Below are 20,350 nucleotides of genomic sequence, written 5' to 3'. Positions count from 1 at the left end.
GATTCTCAGACACTAAGATCAGTAATTTAAGTACTACTGAAGAAAGTTACACAGCTCATGTTTTACTTGCTCCAGTGGTACCTGCATAGTTAGCATGTGACCCACGTTCTACATAGTTGTCATAAGATACATAGACTACATTTGTTTTCACCTTTTTTAAAACAGCAAAAATAAATGACAGAAGTTATATTTCCTCTCTGATCATGCAATATTAAAACAATCTTAAGTGGCAGTCAGATGTTGGCACCACACAAGAAGGTAGCATCCAAAAAACACTCTGACCTTTCCACAGAATAAAATATTTATATTAGTTTGTAACTAACACTTACGCTAAGTGTACAATATCACCCTGTTAGAAGTCGTCGTCTCTGGTTTTGAATATTAAAAAAGCCAACCTGATGCTTCTTAATTGCTCACAATGCTTAAAACACTACCTTCAAACAAACTCACCTAAATCAGGAAATCCATCTAGGAAAGATCTTGAATATGGTTAGTAAAAGAATTAAAAAACGAAAAGTGCATTTCTACCTAAAAATAAAATCCACTAGGAGGAAGACATCATTTTAGAAAAAACTAGGAAAAGCCAGGAGTAAGCTATCAAGCATTAATCAGTATATTACAAAATCTTAGCCTCAGATTTTCTTTAGCTCTGTAAGATTTAAATTGGGGGGGGGGGGGGGAGGTTAAATTTGAACTTGACTAACAAGCTAAAACCAGAGAACCATGAAAGTGGAACTTGCAGTCACTGTAAACTTCAAGCTGAGTACAGCTTCACTTTAATAAGGCCCGAAAAGTGTGCCTCACAACCATTGTAAATTCCATATATTGTGCTATCAAAGCTTACAGCTTTCACTGAAATCACAAACTTGGTTTTGTTCATAATGCAAGCTTGCAACATGCATCTTTCCCCATCTTTCTTAACTCCATCCTGAGAATCAGTTCTCAATTCAAGCTGCATAGCTTGTAACTCACAGACAGAGGTTTTATAATTAAATGTAAAGTTCACTTAGTCTTTCCAATTTGAGGATAAGCATGAATATATTTTGCACTGTGAGAGATGCAATTCCAAGACTGAAAAAAGCTTTATTTAGATGGAGTTAAAAAGAGCCTACCAACTTGAAAGGAGTTCACAATTCCATCTAAAATTTTGTATCTGCCATTGTTTCAAGTAACACTTAGAATAGCTATAAGATTAGTACAAATTTCAGTAAATTTGTTTACTTTGCATTTGTCAGCATTTTGTGTACAATTAGTTTTATTTATGGTGCACACACTTTAGGTCTTCCAAAACATTGTTTATCAGTAAACATCTGTAGCTGAGCTGAAAAACTTAAATGGCAGCAAGTAAAAATATAAACAAAAAGAAGTGGTGACAGAGATGGCAGTTCTGGGTATGTTCTCAGGACTACTGTAAGATTTTTAAATATAAAGCAGAGAAGAAAACTTCCGATTACATTTTTTTAATGGAATTTAAAAATATTCAGGTTATATCAGGCCAATGTTTTTGAAAGGTTGCTCAAATAGTCAACATTAGATTTTTTTTAATGACAGAGCCATTTAAGACTAAGAATGCATTACTTTTTAAAATTCAGCAGTACAAACTCAGAAAAATTCAGAGTAGTTTCAGAAACGGTCTTCACTCTGCACCTATACCCACGGATTATCTGAAAACCTTCACTAGTGACAAATAAAAATTAATTCTGCCCTCTTAAATATATGAATTCCAACAATACCAATGTTGACTATTTCACTGTTGATCATATTAACATCCAGTTCATTTACTTATCCGGGACAAAATTTCAGACTCATCTGACACCATCCCTAATCTCAAAATGCCCCTAATCTCCTTTAACTGCAACAACCTCTAGCTTCTCTATTCATCCTCCCGTATAACTTTTGACAGAGTTGTGCATATTCCTATAAGATTCTGAATCAGCCTCAAAGTTAAAAATTTAGGGGCATAGAAAGATTTCATATTATATTCATTTTAACAGAATATGCTACAATGATTTATTGAATTCAATGAGAATGAATACAAAGCCTCATTTCTTAGCATATATGAAATTGCCACAGAATCTCCAGTTTGCTGCATAGAGCACTGCAGAAACTACAAAATTCAAGCTTGCCATTGAGTACAGGTTAACGAAGTGGATATTCACTCATGAAAGCTTATGCTCAAATATATCAGTCTATAAGGTGCCACAGGACTTTTTGCCGCTTTTACATATCCAATCATGGAAATTGATGAACTCAGCCCATAAAGGATGGGATAAGGTAGATTGGGCTCTCCAGCCCATACTGGATGTGGTTGTGATTTCTGGACTTCACCAGAAGGGTAAGATGCAAGATGTTGTAGACTGTGGTCTGTAGCAGGTATGAACACTTCAGTCTAAGTGGTGGTTGATTTGCTGAGTCAGCATGTAAAATAAAGTGGGAGCAGCAGTTTGTGCTTCATATTGTTAGTGTGAGTGGTTATCAGCAGGAGTCAGTATTAAAGCAGTGCTGAAACTTTAACTGAGACATCAGAGTTTCAGGTGTTCCAACAAAAAACTCAAAACACACCCCCTTCCTAAAAACATCTAATATTTTAGGAGACAAAATAAAATACTCTGACTTAGTTTTTGAAAGATTTTGTAAGAGGGGTTTTGGTTTTTTTTATTAAAGCAACTACATTTGAGACTAAGCTACCTTACTGTGTTTAAGACCGCTCATAATTTCATTCCAGTTAGGCTCCACCAGCTGGTCAAAACTTATAGCACTGATTTCAGTTATCACAAACTTCAACTTAACTTAGCATTTTGTCACACTTCAAGAGGGCACACTTCAACTATTATCTCCACAATGAAAGACTTGAGCAACTAACTACCAGAAGATCGCTGAGCAGAATAAGAATTTCTGCCATAATGTGGATAAGAATCAAGGTTGCACAGTCTCAGCGTACTCAAGTGGAGAAGAAAAGGAAGTGCAAGATACTTAAACCAAAACCTAGAATGGCTTTAAAGTCAACCAAAGAGATTATGGATTGCTCAACTCCAAACCAACCAACTCAGATGAAAGCCTCCATATGGGACTGTAGATGCCCACTTTATCTTTTAAAAAGTTATTGTTATTTTTATAGTGCTCAAGAGCATGCGACACAGTTCCTGCCTCAAAGAGCTTACCATATAACTTCAGACATGATACAATGAGTATACTTACAGTAAGGTCAGAAAGCACAAGGGGGTCTCCCTCTCACTCCTCTCCTTGGGCCTACCTGCCCCCCAAACCTCGACACAGGTGTTATCACAGCCCTAGAGCTGCAAGTTTATGCTGGTGTTCCCCTTCTCTCATCTCCCATACCAAAACAGCTCTAATGAAGAGTACTGCTTAGTTCCTCCAGGCACCCTTTCACAACAGCTTGGCCACCCACAGAATTGCTCTGGAACCAGTGTAAGTAGAAGTAAAAGACCAACATATCCCTCTTTCCTACATAAGACCCTTCAGGCTTTGGACCTACCGGGCATGTCTACATGGCAATTAAAAACCCCTGGCTGGCCCATGCCAGCTGATATGGGCTTGCAGGGCTCGGGCTGTTTAATTACAGAGCAGACACTGAAGCACAGGCTGCAGCCTGGATTCGGGATCCTGTGAGGTGGAAGGGTCCAAGAGCCTGGACTCCAACCTGAGCCTGAACAGTTACACCACAATTAAACAGCCCCTTAGCCCGAGCCAGCTGGTACAGACGTCCAACTGCAGCACAGACATATCCATAGATAAACCCCTGCCTGTATTAAGGTAAAGGTTCAGGCTTAGCCCTATGAGTAAAACTCTGCTTGTATTAATGAAAAGGGGCTAAGATACTAACAGTCATACTGACAACTCATACTGATCACTGAAAACCTTAAAAAAATTCCTGAAAACATTTTTCAAAAGCGAGAATTTGGGTTTTTATCCATTTAAACCCCAATTTTTCATGTCCCGGATCTCCACAGACCTGCCTCCCCCCCCCCACAAGAGTCTCCGCTGGATGGTTCAGTGTACCTGTACAGAGAGGGAACAAAGAGGAGAACTGCTGGTCGATGGATGTTGCTGCTGGCCAGTTGGGGAAGCAAGACAGGTAGGTCCCGACAGCAACAGGACTGCAGGGAGCAGAGCACAAGGCTGCACCCAGTGAGTACTGGCCCCCCCAATTGCTTCCCCTGCCCTTCAGCATGGCAAGGGAACAGAGCCCCGTTCGCTTTCCCCTGTCTGCCACGAATGTCAGGCACCTCCTCCCCTCATCTGCTGCCTCCCCCAAGAGTAGTAGGTACCCCATGTCCTCTGTCTATTGAGAATACTGGACACGCCTTCCTCCTCTCCCCATCCACAGTACCTCCTCTTTCCCCCCCTCTCCTCACCATGAGTACCGGGCACTCTCTTCCATCCCATCCAGAGTGCTGGATTCAGGGAAACCCATCCGCTTCCCCTGCCAGACAGAGCCACCCCTCCCCGCTCCAACTCTAGCTTGTCTACGGAGCCGAGAAGACCCTTCATTTCCTGGGAATTTATCAGTGTATTACAAAAATTAATAACACACACCAATAAATTCCCAGGAAATGAAGAGCCTCAGTTATACACAAACTATGCTACTGCATAGACTACCTCCTTGTCTCTTATTCTGAAATTTATCAAAGATGCTGAAATCATGCTGCCTTCAAGTGCTTAAACACTGTTTCAAGTACAGCATGGATTCGTGAAAAGCATCCAAGAGTTAACTGCATGGCAATTTTTTGCAAGCAGTCATCTGGAGAAAGCCTACATTAAGAATGCCTAAATTACTGCAACACTTAGGTTTTAAGTCAAGTCTTGTTTGCTGTATCTACATAAAGTTGCCTTGAATGACAAGCAACCTTCAACTCCTAAAAGTTTAGGAAAGGTTTTATAAGAAGTTTATAATTTGGAGATTATGAATGTATAAAGGAGATGAGCACCATAGAAGTCTTTTTCTAGTGGTATGTAAAAACATCCACACTTTATAAATGAAGTCATTTGCACTTCAGTAAAAGCGATCTTAGATTTTGCTAGCTTCTGATATTTACATGTCTGTTTAGAAAGTCTTCTGTTGGCTGAAGGGCATCTTGAAAAAAACAATTCTGTATAAAAAAGCTAGTCATTATAACTGCAATAGGAACACAAGACAAAAGAGCAGAAATGTTTTCAACACCAGAACTATTCAAAGAAATAATTTACACTTTAAAAGCTTACCTTTGTTGAAAGCACTTTAAATGTACTTTGCTCTGGTACTATGGAATGCAGAAGAACAAGCTTCAAGTTGTAGTCTTCTCCTGATGGAAGTCTCACCAATGCATTCAGCTGTTAACAGATAAACATATCTTTGTGATGACCACGGAGTACACTAGCTGCAATTTTCGATCTTAGCATTAATTTTAATCCTCCACCGACAACTTTCAGTGATTAAATTAATGACTCTTCACTTGGAATGTTTTAATGAAATGTCAAGCACAAGACAGGAATTTCAAACTGCACTATTTCTTACTGCATTATTCAACAGTGATTTCAAAGTGCACTAGAAAATAAATAGGAGATTGTTGTTCTTAGCCACCAACTAGCTACTCAAAAAGGCTGTTATCTCATCAGTTTGATCTGCATTCTTTAGGAAAGTGTTGCATGACAATAAGAAGATAGCAAAACATTAACAATGGAACACAAAGATTATGCAGCTTCCCTCTTCCCACATACTTCAAACATTTACTTATGAAGTGAGATGTGTGCATGTAATCTTGACTGTTTAAAGTAGATACTAACTGAACATGTATGGTTTTGTTCACCAAGAATTAACAGTTAAGCAACGTAAACCCATGTCTGCTGTCAGAATAAGAGAAACCAAGATTAATATGGTGCCAGTACTATACTGAACACAAATATACTGATGCTACATTGCAATCCTTCATTTAAACTGGTTACCTCATGTCATGATTGTCAGAATAGATCTGAGGATACCAAAAGCATGGGAAGTAAAACACCAATATGCACTTTACACCATGTTCTCCGTTAACATTCTTGTAGAAAGTTGTACTTTATTCTGCCTTTTTCATGGCAATTGAATGGACTGAATGATGCGATACAGAATGTCTGTATCAGCAAATAGATGTCCTGAAAGATAGAGATGCACATCAACTAAGAAGTTATTTTTCAGTGAACTCATAATGTAATCACCTCTTTCTCAGAAAACTGTACACTGATGTCATCCTTCTGTGCGTTCTTGATCATGAGAGTTACGATTACTTGAGATTCTGTTTGGTACCAGTCATACCTTTAAAAAGAGAAGGACATGAAAACTAAGTTTTCTTGCATGTGGTTCAAAAACATGTAAGTGAATCACAGTGCGAGAAAACTCAAGTACTGTAGGGCACAGTAACATTACAGGGTTTTGTGTTAATTGTTTTGAATTTACACAACACAAAAGTCTGAGGTTTAGCAGACTGAAGCAAAATGAAGTTATGAGTAGATTTTCCCTTCTTCCCCAACAGTTAGTTCAATGCACTTGAGCAAACAAGAACTGCTGGTGGAACAGAAAAAATGTACAACTGCTGTACCAAGAAGCAAAAATCTAAATAAATAACTAATTTATACAATTAAGTCTTCAAAAATCGACTTATTGCCAAGTATCACAATACTATTTTGCACTTCTGTTGTGCTATTCATTCAAGGATCTAAAAGAACCTTATGAACATGATATACCAACACACATATGGGCAAGTCTTCTGATCCTAACTTTGATCTAGAATTAGCAACAGAACCCAGAAGATCTAGAGAGCATTCCCTCCTCTAGATGCTAAATAACACTTCTTCCCTTGAAGGGTTAATCGAGGCTGAATTTCAAGTAAATGTTTGAAGCAAAGTGCTTCTTAAAAGACCTGCTGCCACTTTCTGCATCCACTGAAGCATTTAGAGAAAGAACAGTCTTATGCAGCTAGAGAGCAGGCTGGGTGGCTTGATGGTGGAATGTAAAACAAAAGGGACAGAGGTCTGACTGCAACGGTCTGCACAGAACTCACTCCAGAGGAGGGCAAATTAAGGTAAAATTTGGGGGCTTAGACAAATGGACAGCATCCTTTAAAACTGCAGTTCTTAGACTTCTAGTGCTCTGTGTTCTTTCACCATTAGATTTCCTGTTTAGCCTCTTCAGAACTGAAGTCATTTTTGAGACAATAAGTCATGAACATGGGCAGCTAGTGAACTAGCCATTGGGGGGGGGGGGGGAAGAGAGGAGCCCCCAGTCCCTCCCCTTCCGCCCTGTCCTCTCCACCTCCCTCCCCTGCAGGAGTCCAGAGCACGCTCACCACAGCCCCTAGCCCTGGAGTGCCAGGCAGCGCGGTCCCAGCACCCCCAGTCCCGGGCGGTGCTGCCCCGAGTTGGCAACAGGCCAGCTCTCCCCAGCCCCAGACAGAGCCAGCCTGGGCCATAGAAGAGTTCTGGAAACTGCAGGAGGCAGCCTGAGGCCAGGGCCATGCCAAGCTGTTTGGGGAGGCACAGCCTCCCCCGGCCTATAACACCCATAACCTGTGGTCACCTGACTTAAACCTTAAAATGCAAAGAGAATGACCCAAAACCATTTTGTTGTTAACATACAGCAACATACAGCAGTCAATCATCAATTACCACAGTGGTAGCTAAGCTTACTAGTTTCATCCTATACTTAATAATAGGGAACAGTATCTGTCAACTATTACTACAAAGTTCACTTTTTCATCAATTTATATTGTATGACGCATACATGAGAATGTCTCTGTTCTGATGCCTAAGCAATACCTAAGGAAGGTACAACTGAGTGGCACTATGTTTTGCCCCATCTGAACATTAGTTGGGATACCTAATCCCAAATCCCTAGAAAAGTTCTGTGAGCTGATCATCTTCAGCGGAGAGTTCTTGGCCTGACAACAGCCTGTGTACATGGACTTTTTAGAACATACTGAAAAGCTGATCTACCAATACATTTTCTGAGAGGACGGATTGGGGAGTTTAGTGTTGACATGCTAAATAAAGTCATTGCTTCTGAAGATTCTGAAGCTTATACTCAGAGGACAGGCATACTAAGCATAACTAAATAAATTAATAATATATCAATAACTTAATAAATAATTAATAATACCAAGTTAAACAGTTTGAAGTTTAGGATACATTAGGGCTCCTTACCGCTTCAGAGAAGATTTGGTATTTACACAAATCCAAACCATAAAACACAATCAGCAAACTTACCTGATCCAGTGTACAGAATTTAGTTTTAACATGTGCATTACAGAAAAGACTAAATTTACAATTTGGAATAACAGCTTAATACAAATACATATGCTATATAAAATGATTGTTAAACTATGTAAAGTGTAATAAAGCTAAAAAAGACATACTTGATTTTTGATGGCTGAGTTTGCTGTTGTGTAGTCTGATTGTGGCACATGACATTTGAAAGACATTAAAAAGTTAAATTAGTATAGTTCACTGTATCATGATGTACTTTTCAAAAAAACATTCGTAACATTATATACACACATTATACATTAACAATTAAATTGCCTTTTTCTCCTCTTGATGACAGTGCATTAACTATGTTAAACAAACATTTTGAAAACAAATCTCCTGATTAGTCTCATAACCATTTATGTAGGACCAGCAGAAAACAAACAACTGGAATGTTCTGAAGTCAAAGTGCTTTATAAATAGTAATTCAACTTCTCCGTTCAGCCATCTTCTCAGGCAGCAAGCATTACATCCATTTTGCAGCTAACGAAAGAGACAATGGTTAAATGGCTAACCTAAAATTACAAAGGAAATCTACAGTAGAGCTGGGAATGTAACCCAGAGTTCTTTACTTCCAATCTTTTGCTTTTAACCACAAGGCCACTGTCCTTGTGTATAACACTACTCTGGTCAGGCTTTCCACATAGTACCTATTTTCAATATGCGTAAGTTGGGAGTAACAGTCTCAAGGACCAACATAAGTTTCCAATGCCAGATACTATTGATACTGTTTCTAGAGACACAAGTTCAAAGGTTTTACCATGGCGCACAGTAGGAAGAGGTAACTGAAAAATGAACTAGAGCATCAGCAGAATAAAAATCTGCTTATGTAACAGTTCATGCACTTTTAAGGCACTTAATAAATTACAATTAAAAGCAATTAGAATGCTTAAGTGGAATTGATTAATCTTGCAAGATTAATCATCAATTGTCCAAAGGAAAAAATTAGACTTGCTTTATTATAAAACGTACGCGCATTGATATAACTGCTAGAACTGTGTGCTCGTTTAATCCTTTGTAAAAGCCTCCATAAGCCTGACATCAACAAAGACCAGGACTTTAGGCTGAAGTTAACCCCCCACAAAAAATGCTATACAGTAGGAAGACTTAAGTTAGTTGTTTTAGAGCCTGTTAATATGAAGCAACTAAGAAAAGTTGCAAAGCATGCTCTTGGTTAGTGCCACAATTAAGAGTAAGCCGCAAGTATGTTAAGAAAAAGCCTTACCATTTCAGTCTGTGATCCTTCTGTAAGGACAAAAACAAGTTGCATTTTTCAGAAAAGAGCAACATATTTAATTTACAAGGTAGATTTGCTTCTTTCAACTTTCTTCAATTATTCAGAGAGATTCTGTATTTGTATCATAACACTATTTGTATCTACGGATTTAATTTCAAGTGTTCAATTTCAAAAGTCATGCAGAAGGACAACTGCAACACAAAAGTATGTTCTGATTAACAGAATGATTGTATCTTCTGATCAGTAGTTCCTAACAAGTGAAGATGTAACAGACTTCTGTTATGACATGACGGCTTTGGCAAATCAGTACCTTAAGCTTTGGTTTAAGATCTTCTACAATAGTTTGTACCTTGTTATCCATACGCTAGACATTCATGCTCAAGTTTGTAAGATAATTCTGATAAGGACTCTAGTTTCACAGAACAGAGTGATGACATTTAACTAATGAAGAGTTAAAATTATTTGGGCAACCTTAATTGTGCAATACCATATTATGAGAATTTTTTCCATACAAACCTTACAAATTTTTTTTTTTTTGCCAGAAATTCTAATTTAGAGATATTTAAGGTTGGTCCCTCTTTCAAGAAGTGAATAGCAAAACAAAAAAATCACTGCTTTTTTGCTTCTTTATAATGCATGAGGGTGCCTCAAAGATTGTTTTAAAGAACTCTGCTTTACTAACATTAAAAATACCATTTTGAATTCTATTTTTGCTAGAAAATCCTCTGGAGAATCGGTAAAATGACATCACAAGATGACTAAAACATGAACAGCTGAGAGGGGAGAAAGGTGTTTAGGTAGATTGAGTAAAACAGGGACAAGAACAAGCTCAACACTTGGAAAAGCTTGGTGGGGCATATGACATGACATCCTCTCCCCTTCGAGAATGGAAAAAACTCCAACCACAGTCCAAAGTGATTTTCCTCCAGCAAAATCAAGACAGCCAAGACTTGATATTCTTGTTATTTCTTCATCAAAAGAGAAAAGCCACTGAAAAATCTTGAGGCCATATATCATATAAAGAAATAGGGCCCTACCAAATTCATGCCTATGAAAAACACTTCACAAACCGTTAAAGCTGGTCTCCCCTCCACGAAATCTGGTCTTGTGTGTGCGCTTTTACCTATACTATACAGATTTCAAGGAGACGACCAGCATTCCTCAATTTGGGGGTCCTGACCCAAAAGGGAGTGGGGGGGGGGGGGAAGAGTCCACAGGATCATTTTAGGGAAGTTGCAGTATTGCTACCCTTACTTCTGCACTGATTTCAGAACTGGTAGGCCGGAGAACAGCAGCTATTGGCCAGGCGCCCAGCTCTGAAGGCAGCACCCGTCAGCAGCAGTACAGAAGGGTGGCAATACCATAGCATGCCATCCTTACTTCTACGTTGCTGCTGGCAGCGGCTCTGCCTTCAGAGCTAGTTTCCCAGCCAGCAGCTGCCGCTGTGCAGCTGCCCAGCTCTGAAGACAGCGCCACCACCAGCAACAGTGCAGAAGTAAGAGTAGCAGTACCGCAATCCCACCTACAATAACCTTGTGTCTATCCCACAACTCCTTTTTGGGTCAGGACTGCTAGAATTACAACACAGTGAAATTTCAGATTTAAATAGATGAAATCATGAAATTTACGATTTTTAAAATCCTATGACCAGGAAAATGACCAAAATGGACCATGAATTTGGTAGGGCCTTATAAAGGATAAGTACCAGACTGACAAAAAGAGTTATGTTCCTCTGCAGTTTGCTGTTAAATTAATATCAACTCATACTGCCCCCACTGAACTTTCTTTCCCAGTGCACACCATGAAGGGACTAAGTCTGCAGATAAAGTCACAGCGGAGGAGAAAGACTTATGAGCTACTCCTTCATATCTACAGGTGACACATCTATGAAGCCCCTGGGCAACTTAGGAAAAGTAAGCTGCGCCAAAGTGCGGGAAAAGCTGCACTAAGTTGCATGCTCTGTTAGACTGGTCAACCCACACGAAGAATTAGTAAAAAGTTGACCACAGCTTCAGGCAGTGCTCTCACACTGAACATTACATTACTACTCCAGATCAAAGGTGGTCCCAGCAACTAGGAGGAGCATGGCTATTGCTACTTTATCATGGTGTCACGGCTAGATGGATGAGAATGGTTCTTTTGACGAAGGAAACAGACTTCAGAGAACTGGAGGCCCAAATCTCTAACTCTCCATTGTTTTTTTCCAGCCCCGCACCTATCAATCTTGCAAGCTTCTATTTTGGGGTACAAAGTGCAAGACATGCTCCAACATCACTACAGAGCTCTTACATTAAGTTGGTCTCCATGTACTTCTACACAAGGGCAGCAGGAGTCAAAACTGTGTGGCTCCTAATATAAATTGGATTTATTTAAGATTATGTTCATTAGCAGCATTTACCAATACAGGATTTGCATTAAAACTATGAAAGTTTCTGAAATATCTGGATTTTTGTTCTCAAAGTATGAACTTGAAATAGGTACTTTTCCCATTTGTATGACTAATTCTTGCACGGATTTTTTCCTTCAAAAATCTAGAGAAACATTTATAAAAGTTAAGCAAAAAAAGTCCTCACAGAAACAACTGGAGCACCTAGTAGTTTATTATAAACAAAGGCCAGTGCTATAAAGATTTCAGATTTTGCAAAAAATGTTTAAAAGCATAGCAAATATCAAAACAAGTACAAAATAAATGAAGCCACTCTTACTGTTTAGTGTTTCTTCGCATCTTTTAATCCAAATAGGAAAAGAAGTATCCACATCTAGAAGAGATTGAATATACAACAACATTTCACTATCTCAAATCTACTACTCTAAATATGGTACTATTACTTGTCATGAGGCTGCATAAAGGGCAGACTTGCAACAATGGAACTGGTTTCTTTTGATTCTTAAATACAGAAGGCTAGATATTAAGTGTCAGGACTCCTTTAAAGCAATTATACTATGTTTGATATTAGTGTTTACTTACATAACTAACTCCCCAGCTTTGTTGGGCTGGATATTAATACACTTAGAACTAATTAGTAGTTCAGTTAGCAAGTTAAATTAAGTTTGAACTGACCCAAATCTAGTATTCAGCTCTCAGGTTTTTTTACCACTTCCATTTAACTGTTCCCAAAGATGGTAAACATCTCTCCTCTGTTCTTAGAATGATCCCGTCAAATACTCATCCCATCTCATGCATTCCACTTGAACAAGTACAGAAAAGCCAGTCTATTTGAGGGTAATCCAAAATTGTGAAAAAAAGTTTACAGATGACCCCCAATTTAATGCGTTTTTCTAGGGGTTTCTAGTTGTATTAGAAAGTTAAGAGGGAAGAGAAAATCAAGATTCTAACTCTCTATTAAGCAACAATAAGATAGGGAGAGAATTTCCTAGAAACCCCATGTTATTGGGTGAAGTCACTGGTGATTAGCAAATAGGGATTGGGGTGCAGCTGTGGATTATTGGGCCAGGTCTTCACTTAACCGGTTTGTCAGCATAGCTAGATCACTTAGGAGTGTAAAAAAACAAAATCACAACCGTAATTGACATAGTTATACCAGCAAAAGCCCTAGCATAGACATAGCTTATTTTATTCAGGAAACTGGGTTTTGCTGGTATAAGATGTCTCTCTTCTAGGAGTGTTTGCCAGCATAGCTACACTGGCAAACCCTTTCTAGCATATTCAAGATCTTAATGGGGCTTTATTTGCTAGAATCTAGCAACATCTTGAAGGTGGCAGGGCATCCTATGACACAATTCTATATAAAGCTAGTTAATATTTTTCTGTCTTTACATGGTTGAATATACTACAAGATTAGTCTTTATGATTTTAGTAAAGATAAAATTTGCAAATAGATGATTAATTTATATTACTACTGTAAGACCACTTGCCTAAAGTTGAAGTGGTTGGAATATAAGTAACTCAATAGAATGAAGATCATAATTAAGTAAAACAAATACTGTCAAGAGTTGATAAGCAACGACAAAATAGAATTTATGATCATCTCACAAAAGGCTGAAAAAAACCAATTAATTGAAAATCAAGTCCACCATTAAACAAAACTTTGTCTGTTGAGATGAAACACATAACATGGAGCCTACAAGCAAGACATTTTCATGACACCACTGAAACGTACAGTGACGCCTGCAGGTTGAGCCATTGAGCTTCATGATTATAATCTTTCATTTTGAAAGATCATTCAGATGAGAAGCAGATGGACCATAATACCGAGTTTCTTCCTTCAATTTTAAATGTTAGAAGAGAAGATCCAGATTTCTAAAACAAGACTGTTAGCAAAGGAGTTTGTATCAGTTAGCTGCATCAAAAAGGTGGAAAATGGTGCAAATACAAAAATCACAGAAGCCAAGACAGCTAAATTCAAAATCTCATCAATTTTAAAAAGGACTTGCACTCACATCCAGTCAGCTTAATATCAATCAAGTGTGATCTTAGCATAACCTGATTGGTTTTGAAGAAACTCTATAGAGAATGAAAAGAAAATCATCATTTAAGGGAAAATCCAAAAGACTGGCAGACCTACCTAGTAAGCCAGGGACTCAAGTGTATTCTTTTAGGACAGCGTGCACATTTTGTGTTTGAAGAATACATATGCTTACAAAGTAAATCATATTTGCTAAAGGTGTAAGAAATAAAGAGATTCTGTAAGTAAGTATATCATAAGCAGAAAGCCTGTGAAAGAACTGGTGGATCTGCTATATTACAGGGGATTAAAGGAAGCAATTAAGAAAGATAAGGTCATTGCTGAGAAGCTAAATGACTGTTTGGAATCTTCCCAATACCTTTTGAAGTGAAGACTGATGCAAGTCTTGGCCCTGCTCTTGTCTCAAAATAAATGAGGTATTATCAAAGATTAAAAAGAGATGCTAGAACAAACTGATAATTTAAGAGAGAAATAAGTCACTAGGCCCACATTAAAGTTCTGAAAGAGTTGTGCTAACAAAAGTATGAAATTTAACTATAAACCAGCCCTCTGGAACAAGAGTGATATAAATGCTGTACCTTTATTTTTAAAAAGGCTTAAGGGGTAAACTGGAGAATTACAGACCAGTAGGCCTTACATCTGTACCAGGCAAACTGGCTAAAACTATTATCCAAAATACAACACACCTGGAAGGTGTTAATATAAGACAAGACCTAACCAGCATAATTTCTGCAATAGAAAATAGCATCTCACTAGTCAATAAAGTGGAAGGTAAAGGAGAACAGGTTGACAGTTTATTTTAGACCGGTTTCCAAAAGGACTTTGACAAGGTCCCTAGTCTCACAAGAAGAAACTAAAAAAAAAGTTAAGCAGTTATAGGGTGAGAGAAAGTATTGTCCTGGATCAAACACCATCTAGGAGAAAAAACAAAAAAGATTACACATGGACAGTTTTCATCTTGGCAAGAGTTCAATAGAAGAATATCCTCAAGGTTCTGTATTAGATTCAGTGCTTAATATATTTACTAATGATCTGGGGAAGGGGCGGGGGGGGAGGAGGAGAAGAGGGGACTAGTGAGATAGCAAAATTTGCAGATGTCAGAGTTATTTAGATTAGCAAGTATCAGAGAAGACTGCGAGGGAACTTCAGAGACACCTAAACAAGCTAAGTGAAGCTAGGAAACATGATGGCAAATTAAATTAAATATCTGTAAATTCAAAGTAATGCATGCTGGAGAAAAAAATTTAAACTACTCATACACCTTAGAGGGTTCTAAATTAACAATCTGCTCAGGAAAGGGACCTGGGCATTATTGTGAACAGATCAATGAAGACCCCTGCTCAATATGCCATTGCAGTCAAAAAGGCAAACAAATGTTTGAATTCATAGGAATGGAATGGAGAATATAATACCTTTATATGCTGCAATGCTATTGGGAAGGCTGTGTACAGTAATGATTACCCATCTCAAAAAGAATATCGCACAATTAAGTAGGAGGTCAGAGAAAGGCAACAGGAAAAATCAAGGACATGAAAAAACTCTCATAAGAAGAGAGATTGCAGAGATTGGAACTGGTTACTGTACAGAGAAGATGAATAAGAGGAGACACAATGAAAGTCTATAAAAATATGAATGGCACAGAGAAAGTAGATAGGGAGAACAGAAATTCCCAATCTCATAAAATAAGAAAACACTGAATGAAACTGAAAGGTAGAAAAGTCAAAACTGACAAAACATTTTTTCTCCCAGTGCATAATTAGATTATGGAACTCCTTGCCACAGAAAGTCAATGGCTGAAAATTTAGCAAGGTGCAAAAAAAAAAAAAAAAGTTGGAAAAAAGGCCAGTTTTTCAAAAGTTCCATACTTCACCAATTTAAGACTTCAGGAATACAGAGATTAATGTATTAGTAACTCCGTATGACAGAAAACTAGGCCCTTAGCCCAACCAAAAAGTAAGTTAAGAGATAAAAAACAGGGGACATTAAATACTCTTCTGTAGTTTTCAGTATAATCTAAAGGTAAGAGAGTCACAAGCATAGTTTATGAGCTCAGACATATATCTGGAGTTGTGTAAACTCCCAGAAACTGTACAGAGTTGTGTTTTACTTAGTTTACAACTTCACATTGTATAAGAGGAATTCAGTCTATTTGTAGGCTTTTCCATGATGTTCATCACCATAATACCAGATCACCTCAAACATCTGAATTTATCCACAACGTATGTCTGAAGCAGGGAAATATCCTCATTTAACCCATAGGGAACTGAAACACGTGGGCTTACATTTTTAGAAGTGACTACTGATATTTCGTGGCCAATTCTAGATGCCTAAAAAGGGCTTGATTTTTAAGTGAGGGGGTGCTCTGTGCTTCCCAAAAGTTAGGCCCGTTTCACATGAGTATAGCTGGGTATCCAAAAGTTACAGCACCTAAATCACTAGTCACTTCTGAAAATCTTGTTCTTCAATTTAACCTGAGCCTCATATAGAAGCTTTTAAATATTTACTGATTAGTGTGCAAAAAGAAGTGTAGTTTCAATACTTACTGTCCAATTTCTGTCCTTCTTTGAAAGACTCTAGAGCAGAATCATAGTTTTTGATATGGTATTCACTTATCCTGACATGCACACAGAAAAAATAAGGGCACAGTAGTTATGTTTCCAATTAAATTCACACTTCCGCTAAGCATAGTACATTTTACTTTACACTGTATCTGGATGAAAAAGTAGTACTTGATCTATTAAATTCGCTGTTAATAAACAAACAGCTACAAATTTGCCACAACTGTAATTTATAAGTTACAATTAACTGGGATGCTAAGAACAGAATAACATTGCAAAGGTAGAAACGTGGGGGAATTTGGCACATTGTCTAATAACACAAGAGCTCTATTACAGATACTTCACAGTGAATCACCAAAATCTTCCATTAAAACTGGTACCAAGTTTAAAATGCCATTGTCCAAATGATTAAAGCTATGAATGCTCCGCCCACCCACTCCTCGAGACTGACCCTCACCACATTAATTTATTTAGTCCGCCTTCTATAAAAGGGCAATTGAGACCGCAATCTGATGCAAACTGCAGTAATGCTAGAATGAGTACAATATATTTCGAAAATGGAAACTTTCTGCCTGTGGCTTATTAAATGGTTACATACCCTTTCCTGAGAAAAGCTGTGGCATTATTGGGATTGAGTTCTAAGGACTTCTTTGCATCTGCAACAGCATCTGTAGAAAGTCAGTTTTGCATGTTTGTCTCTTAAGAATTGCATTATTCCAGTTATGTATCTTAAACTAAAGATCTAAAAGGCAAAATCACAATTCAGTCCCAATTAAACATTTAGCCATAATTTCACACCTTCAAAAGTATGGCATAGGTCCTACAAATAAGCAGTCACGTTTTTTTTTAATGTAGAGCACGTTACTCTGTTCTAGAAACAATAGAAATACTAAAGGCGTTGCCCAAGTGAACAAGTAGCTTGGGCTTAATGCTACAGTTAGACTCCTGAGCTCCGTTTTCACATCTTAAATGGAGTGTTTAGTATTAGTTTTCTCAATTTATGCAAAAAGTCATGCTATTGAAGTACAGCAATCATCTTACAATATTTTCACCACTCAAATCTGCTACAGCTACTCACGGGGGAATTCTGCAACACTGTGCAATGCAAAATTTTGAGAAATTAATGTTGGGCACACAGAATTTCCCTTTTTCCCTACAGCAGTGTTTCCCAAATTTACAGCAGTTGCGTACCCCTTTTGAGACACTTGTCTTACTGGCATACTCCTTCTCCGGTGAAGATAACTGGGGGGAGGGTAGGGGGGGGAAGAGGTTGGTAGCCACATTTTATAATACCCCTAATTCATTTCATTCTGGATTAAATGTTTATTAGAAATACAAAATTATATTACACACAGTTGAAACAAAGATTTTAATAGAAATAATAATTGCATATAGAAATAGTACGATAAATAATTAAAATAACAGAAGCTAATCAACAGTGGCAGAACAGCATGTGTATATATATATTAGTGAATTCTTGTCATTTTGCAATTAAAATACGCTGGTTTGGTTAGGTTAGGTTAGGTTAGGTTAATAAAGAAAGCACTAGTTTTAATACTTACTCTTTCGGTATTGAAAAATTTTCAGTACAAACCAAACTATTCAGTGCGAGGGATGGAACTGCTTTTGATCAGACACAATCGCGGGGATATCTGGCTCGATGTTTGTGATCTTAAGACGAAGATGGGGCTCCACGTCAATAAGACAATTTTTTTGTTTGTTTTGATGCCCACCAGCGCAGAGAATCCGATCTCGCACAAATATGAGGCAGGAAAAGGCAGAAGATACTTGACAGCTTTGTCTGATAGAGCTAGATATTCAGAGCTAATCCCCAACCAAAATGACGTCAGTATATTTTGCTCAAATTTTGTTTTCAGGAAGCTATCTGAAGCCAGCTCCAAAAGCAGTTCTTCTGAAGCAAAGAGGTTATTTGGCAATGTTTGAACATTGATGATAAAAGGGTTCCTTATCCATTCAAAGGTGCTGTCCAGTTCAAGGAAATACTTACAAAGATCTTTCCTTAAGCTTTCCAAATGCTGCTTCATGGTTTGCAACATCGTTATCAAGTTCGTTAGTCGAGTTTATTACTAAATCATGAAGAGATGGAAAGGAATCCAGTTCATGACGACTAAGACATTTATGCTACAATTTCAATTTTGCGACCATGGCATTCACTTTGTCTTGAACATGGAATATGGATATGAGTTTCCCTTGCAAAGATAGATTGAGGTTGTTTAAATGAGCAAAGATATCTGCAATAAATGCTAGTTTGCATAGTCATTTCTAGTCGTGTATATGGTCTTGCAGGTTAAACGTTTCATCTAAAAAACTTGCAGTTCTTCTTGCAGCTCAAACAGGCAATTCAGAACTGTTCCACACGAAAGCCAGTGCACTTCAGTGTGAAATAGGAGCTGTGTGTAATCATTGCCCATCTCATCACAAAGCTGAGAAAACAGCCAGGCGTTCAGAGGGCAGCCTTTCACAAAACTGATTATTTTCACAGCTTCATCCAGTACTTGCTTTAAATCTGCCTATATGTTCTGGGTGGTGAGTGCTTCCCTGTGAATGCGAGGCGATTTTGCTTCTGACGCAACAGCTTGAACACGTGCAACAGCTCCTTTCTTTGAACCAATCATGGCTCTGGTGCCATCCGTGCTTATTCCAACACAATAACTCCAATCCAAGTCATTGTTTTTGATAAAGTCATCAATAACTTTAAAAATAGCTTCTCCAGTTGTATGCGTTGGCATAGGTTGGCAGAACAAAATATCATCATGGACTTCATTATTCAGCTTGTATCTGACAAACAACAACAAAAGATTAGCTAAATTCACAATATCAGTGGATTCATCCACTTGCAGTGCATAGTAGCGACTTCTGTACTCTTGACAATAATTTATGTTTTCGGCCATATCTGTGATTCTACGATGACCAGTGTTACTTGAGAGGGGGACACAATCTATAGCTCTGCTAGCCTTTTCTCCAGTCATCACTTGCAACATTAATTTGGCTGCAGGTTTTAGTAATGTCTTGCAAATCACTTCAGCAGCTCCAGACTTTGCAATTAAGTATGCCACACGATATAAAGATGGCAAAGCTTTCATATTTTCACCTCCCGTCACATTACAAATTTTTTCTGGTACTTTTGGAGATCTTTGCGTCTGTTTTCGAAGAATTCTACAGGTTTTCCCTCGTATTCTTTGTTTGCTATCAAAATGACATTTTAGGTTGGATGGTTTCATATTTTCATTTGTGAGAGTCTAGTAACAGATCACACACATAGTGGAACAGGCTCTACCTCATAGCCAGTCCACGAAAATCCCAGTTTAAGATATTCTTCAACATATTTGCAGGCTTTTTCCATTTTATTTGCAGCTGATACATTCAATAAACTTACAGATGGTTCACATGGTTCACTAATTTTGTTGTCACAATTGTCTGATGTAGCCATATCACTGCATTTTTCAGCATAATTATCACTAACATTCGTATTTCCTTCATAATTTTCTTTTGTATGTTTCAAGCTTTCCACTTTTAGCCAGCGATCCATTGTAAATGGATTTAACAAAAACAAAAAAATTTTGTATAATACACACCAAGTATGTACATGCTACGATCTTTAGATTACTACAAGTAGTTATTCACTTTTATCCGTCAGTATGACTTCTGCGCACGCCAGAAATGCAAGTGTATTGCCCGAGCCGTGGTAATGCGCACACGTGGTTTGCGTCGGCTCTGCTGTACTATTAGATGTTACTGAATGTGTTATCATATTAGTTACAATGTAAGGCTGTGTGTATTTCTACGGTACAAATGTACATCATACTTATATATTAAATTGTAGTGAATTG

The 20,350-nt window shown here is 38.0% G+C and overlaps 1 protein-coding gene across 4 annotated transcripts in view; it reads right to left on the bottom strand.

Moving 5' to 3' along the window:
- The window catches only part of SUGT1 (SGT1 homolog, MIS12 kinetochore complex assembly cochaperone), a 47,938-nt gene that overhangs the window by 19,765 nt on the left and 7,823 nt on the right, over positions 1 to 20,350 (bottom strand). For 3 of the 4 annotated variants that reach the window (XM_038418398.2, XM_043504569.1, XM_043504566.1), the window contains exons 4-10: positions 17,098 to 17,167; positions 16,485 to 16,555; positions 12,220 to 12,273; positions 9,503 to 9,522; positions 8,388 to 8,422; positions 6,196 to 6,292; positions 5,224 to 5,331 (exon numbers count right to left, since the gene is read on the bottom strand). In XM_038418398.2, coding sequence (XP_038274326.1) covers positions 5,224 to 5,331; positions 6,196 to 6,292; positions 8,388 to 8,422; positions 9,503 to 9,522; positions 12,220 to 12,273; positions 16,485 to 16,555; positions 17,098 to 17,167 — 455 coding nt within the window. The remainder of the gene's footprint in view (positions 1 to 5,223; positions 5,332 to 6,195; positions 6,293 to 8,387; positions 8,423 to 9,502; positions 9,523 to 12,219; positions 12,274 to 16,484; positions 16,556 to 17,097; positions 17,168 to 20,350) is intronic. The other variant, XM_043504567.1, reaches the window with a different exon arrangement.

Source organism: Dermochelys coriacea, chromosome 1 (genome assembly GCF_009764565.3).
Source record: "Dermochelys coriacea isolate rDerCor1 chromosome 1, rDerCor1.pri.v4, whole genome shotgun sequence".
In the NCBI taxonomy this organism is placed as follows: Eukaryota; Metazoa; Chordata; order Testudines; family Dermochelyidae; genus Dermochelys; species Dermochelys coriacea.
This window is presented reverse-complemented; position numbering and strand designations above follow the sequence as displayed.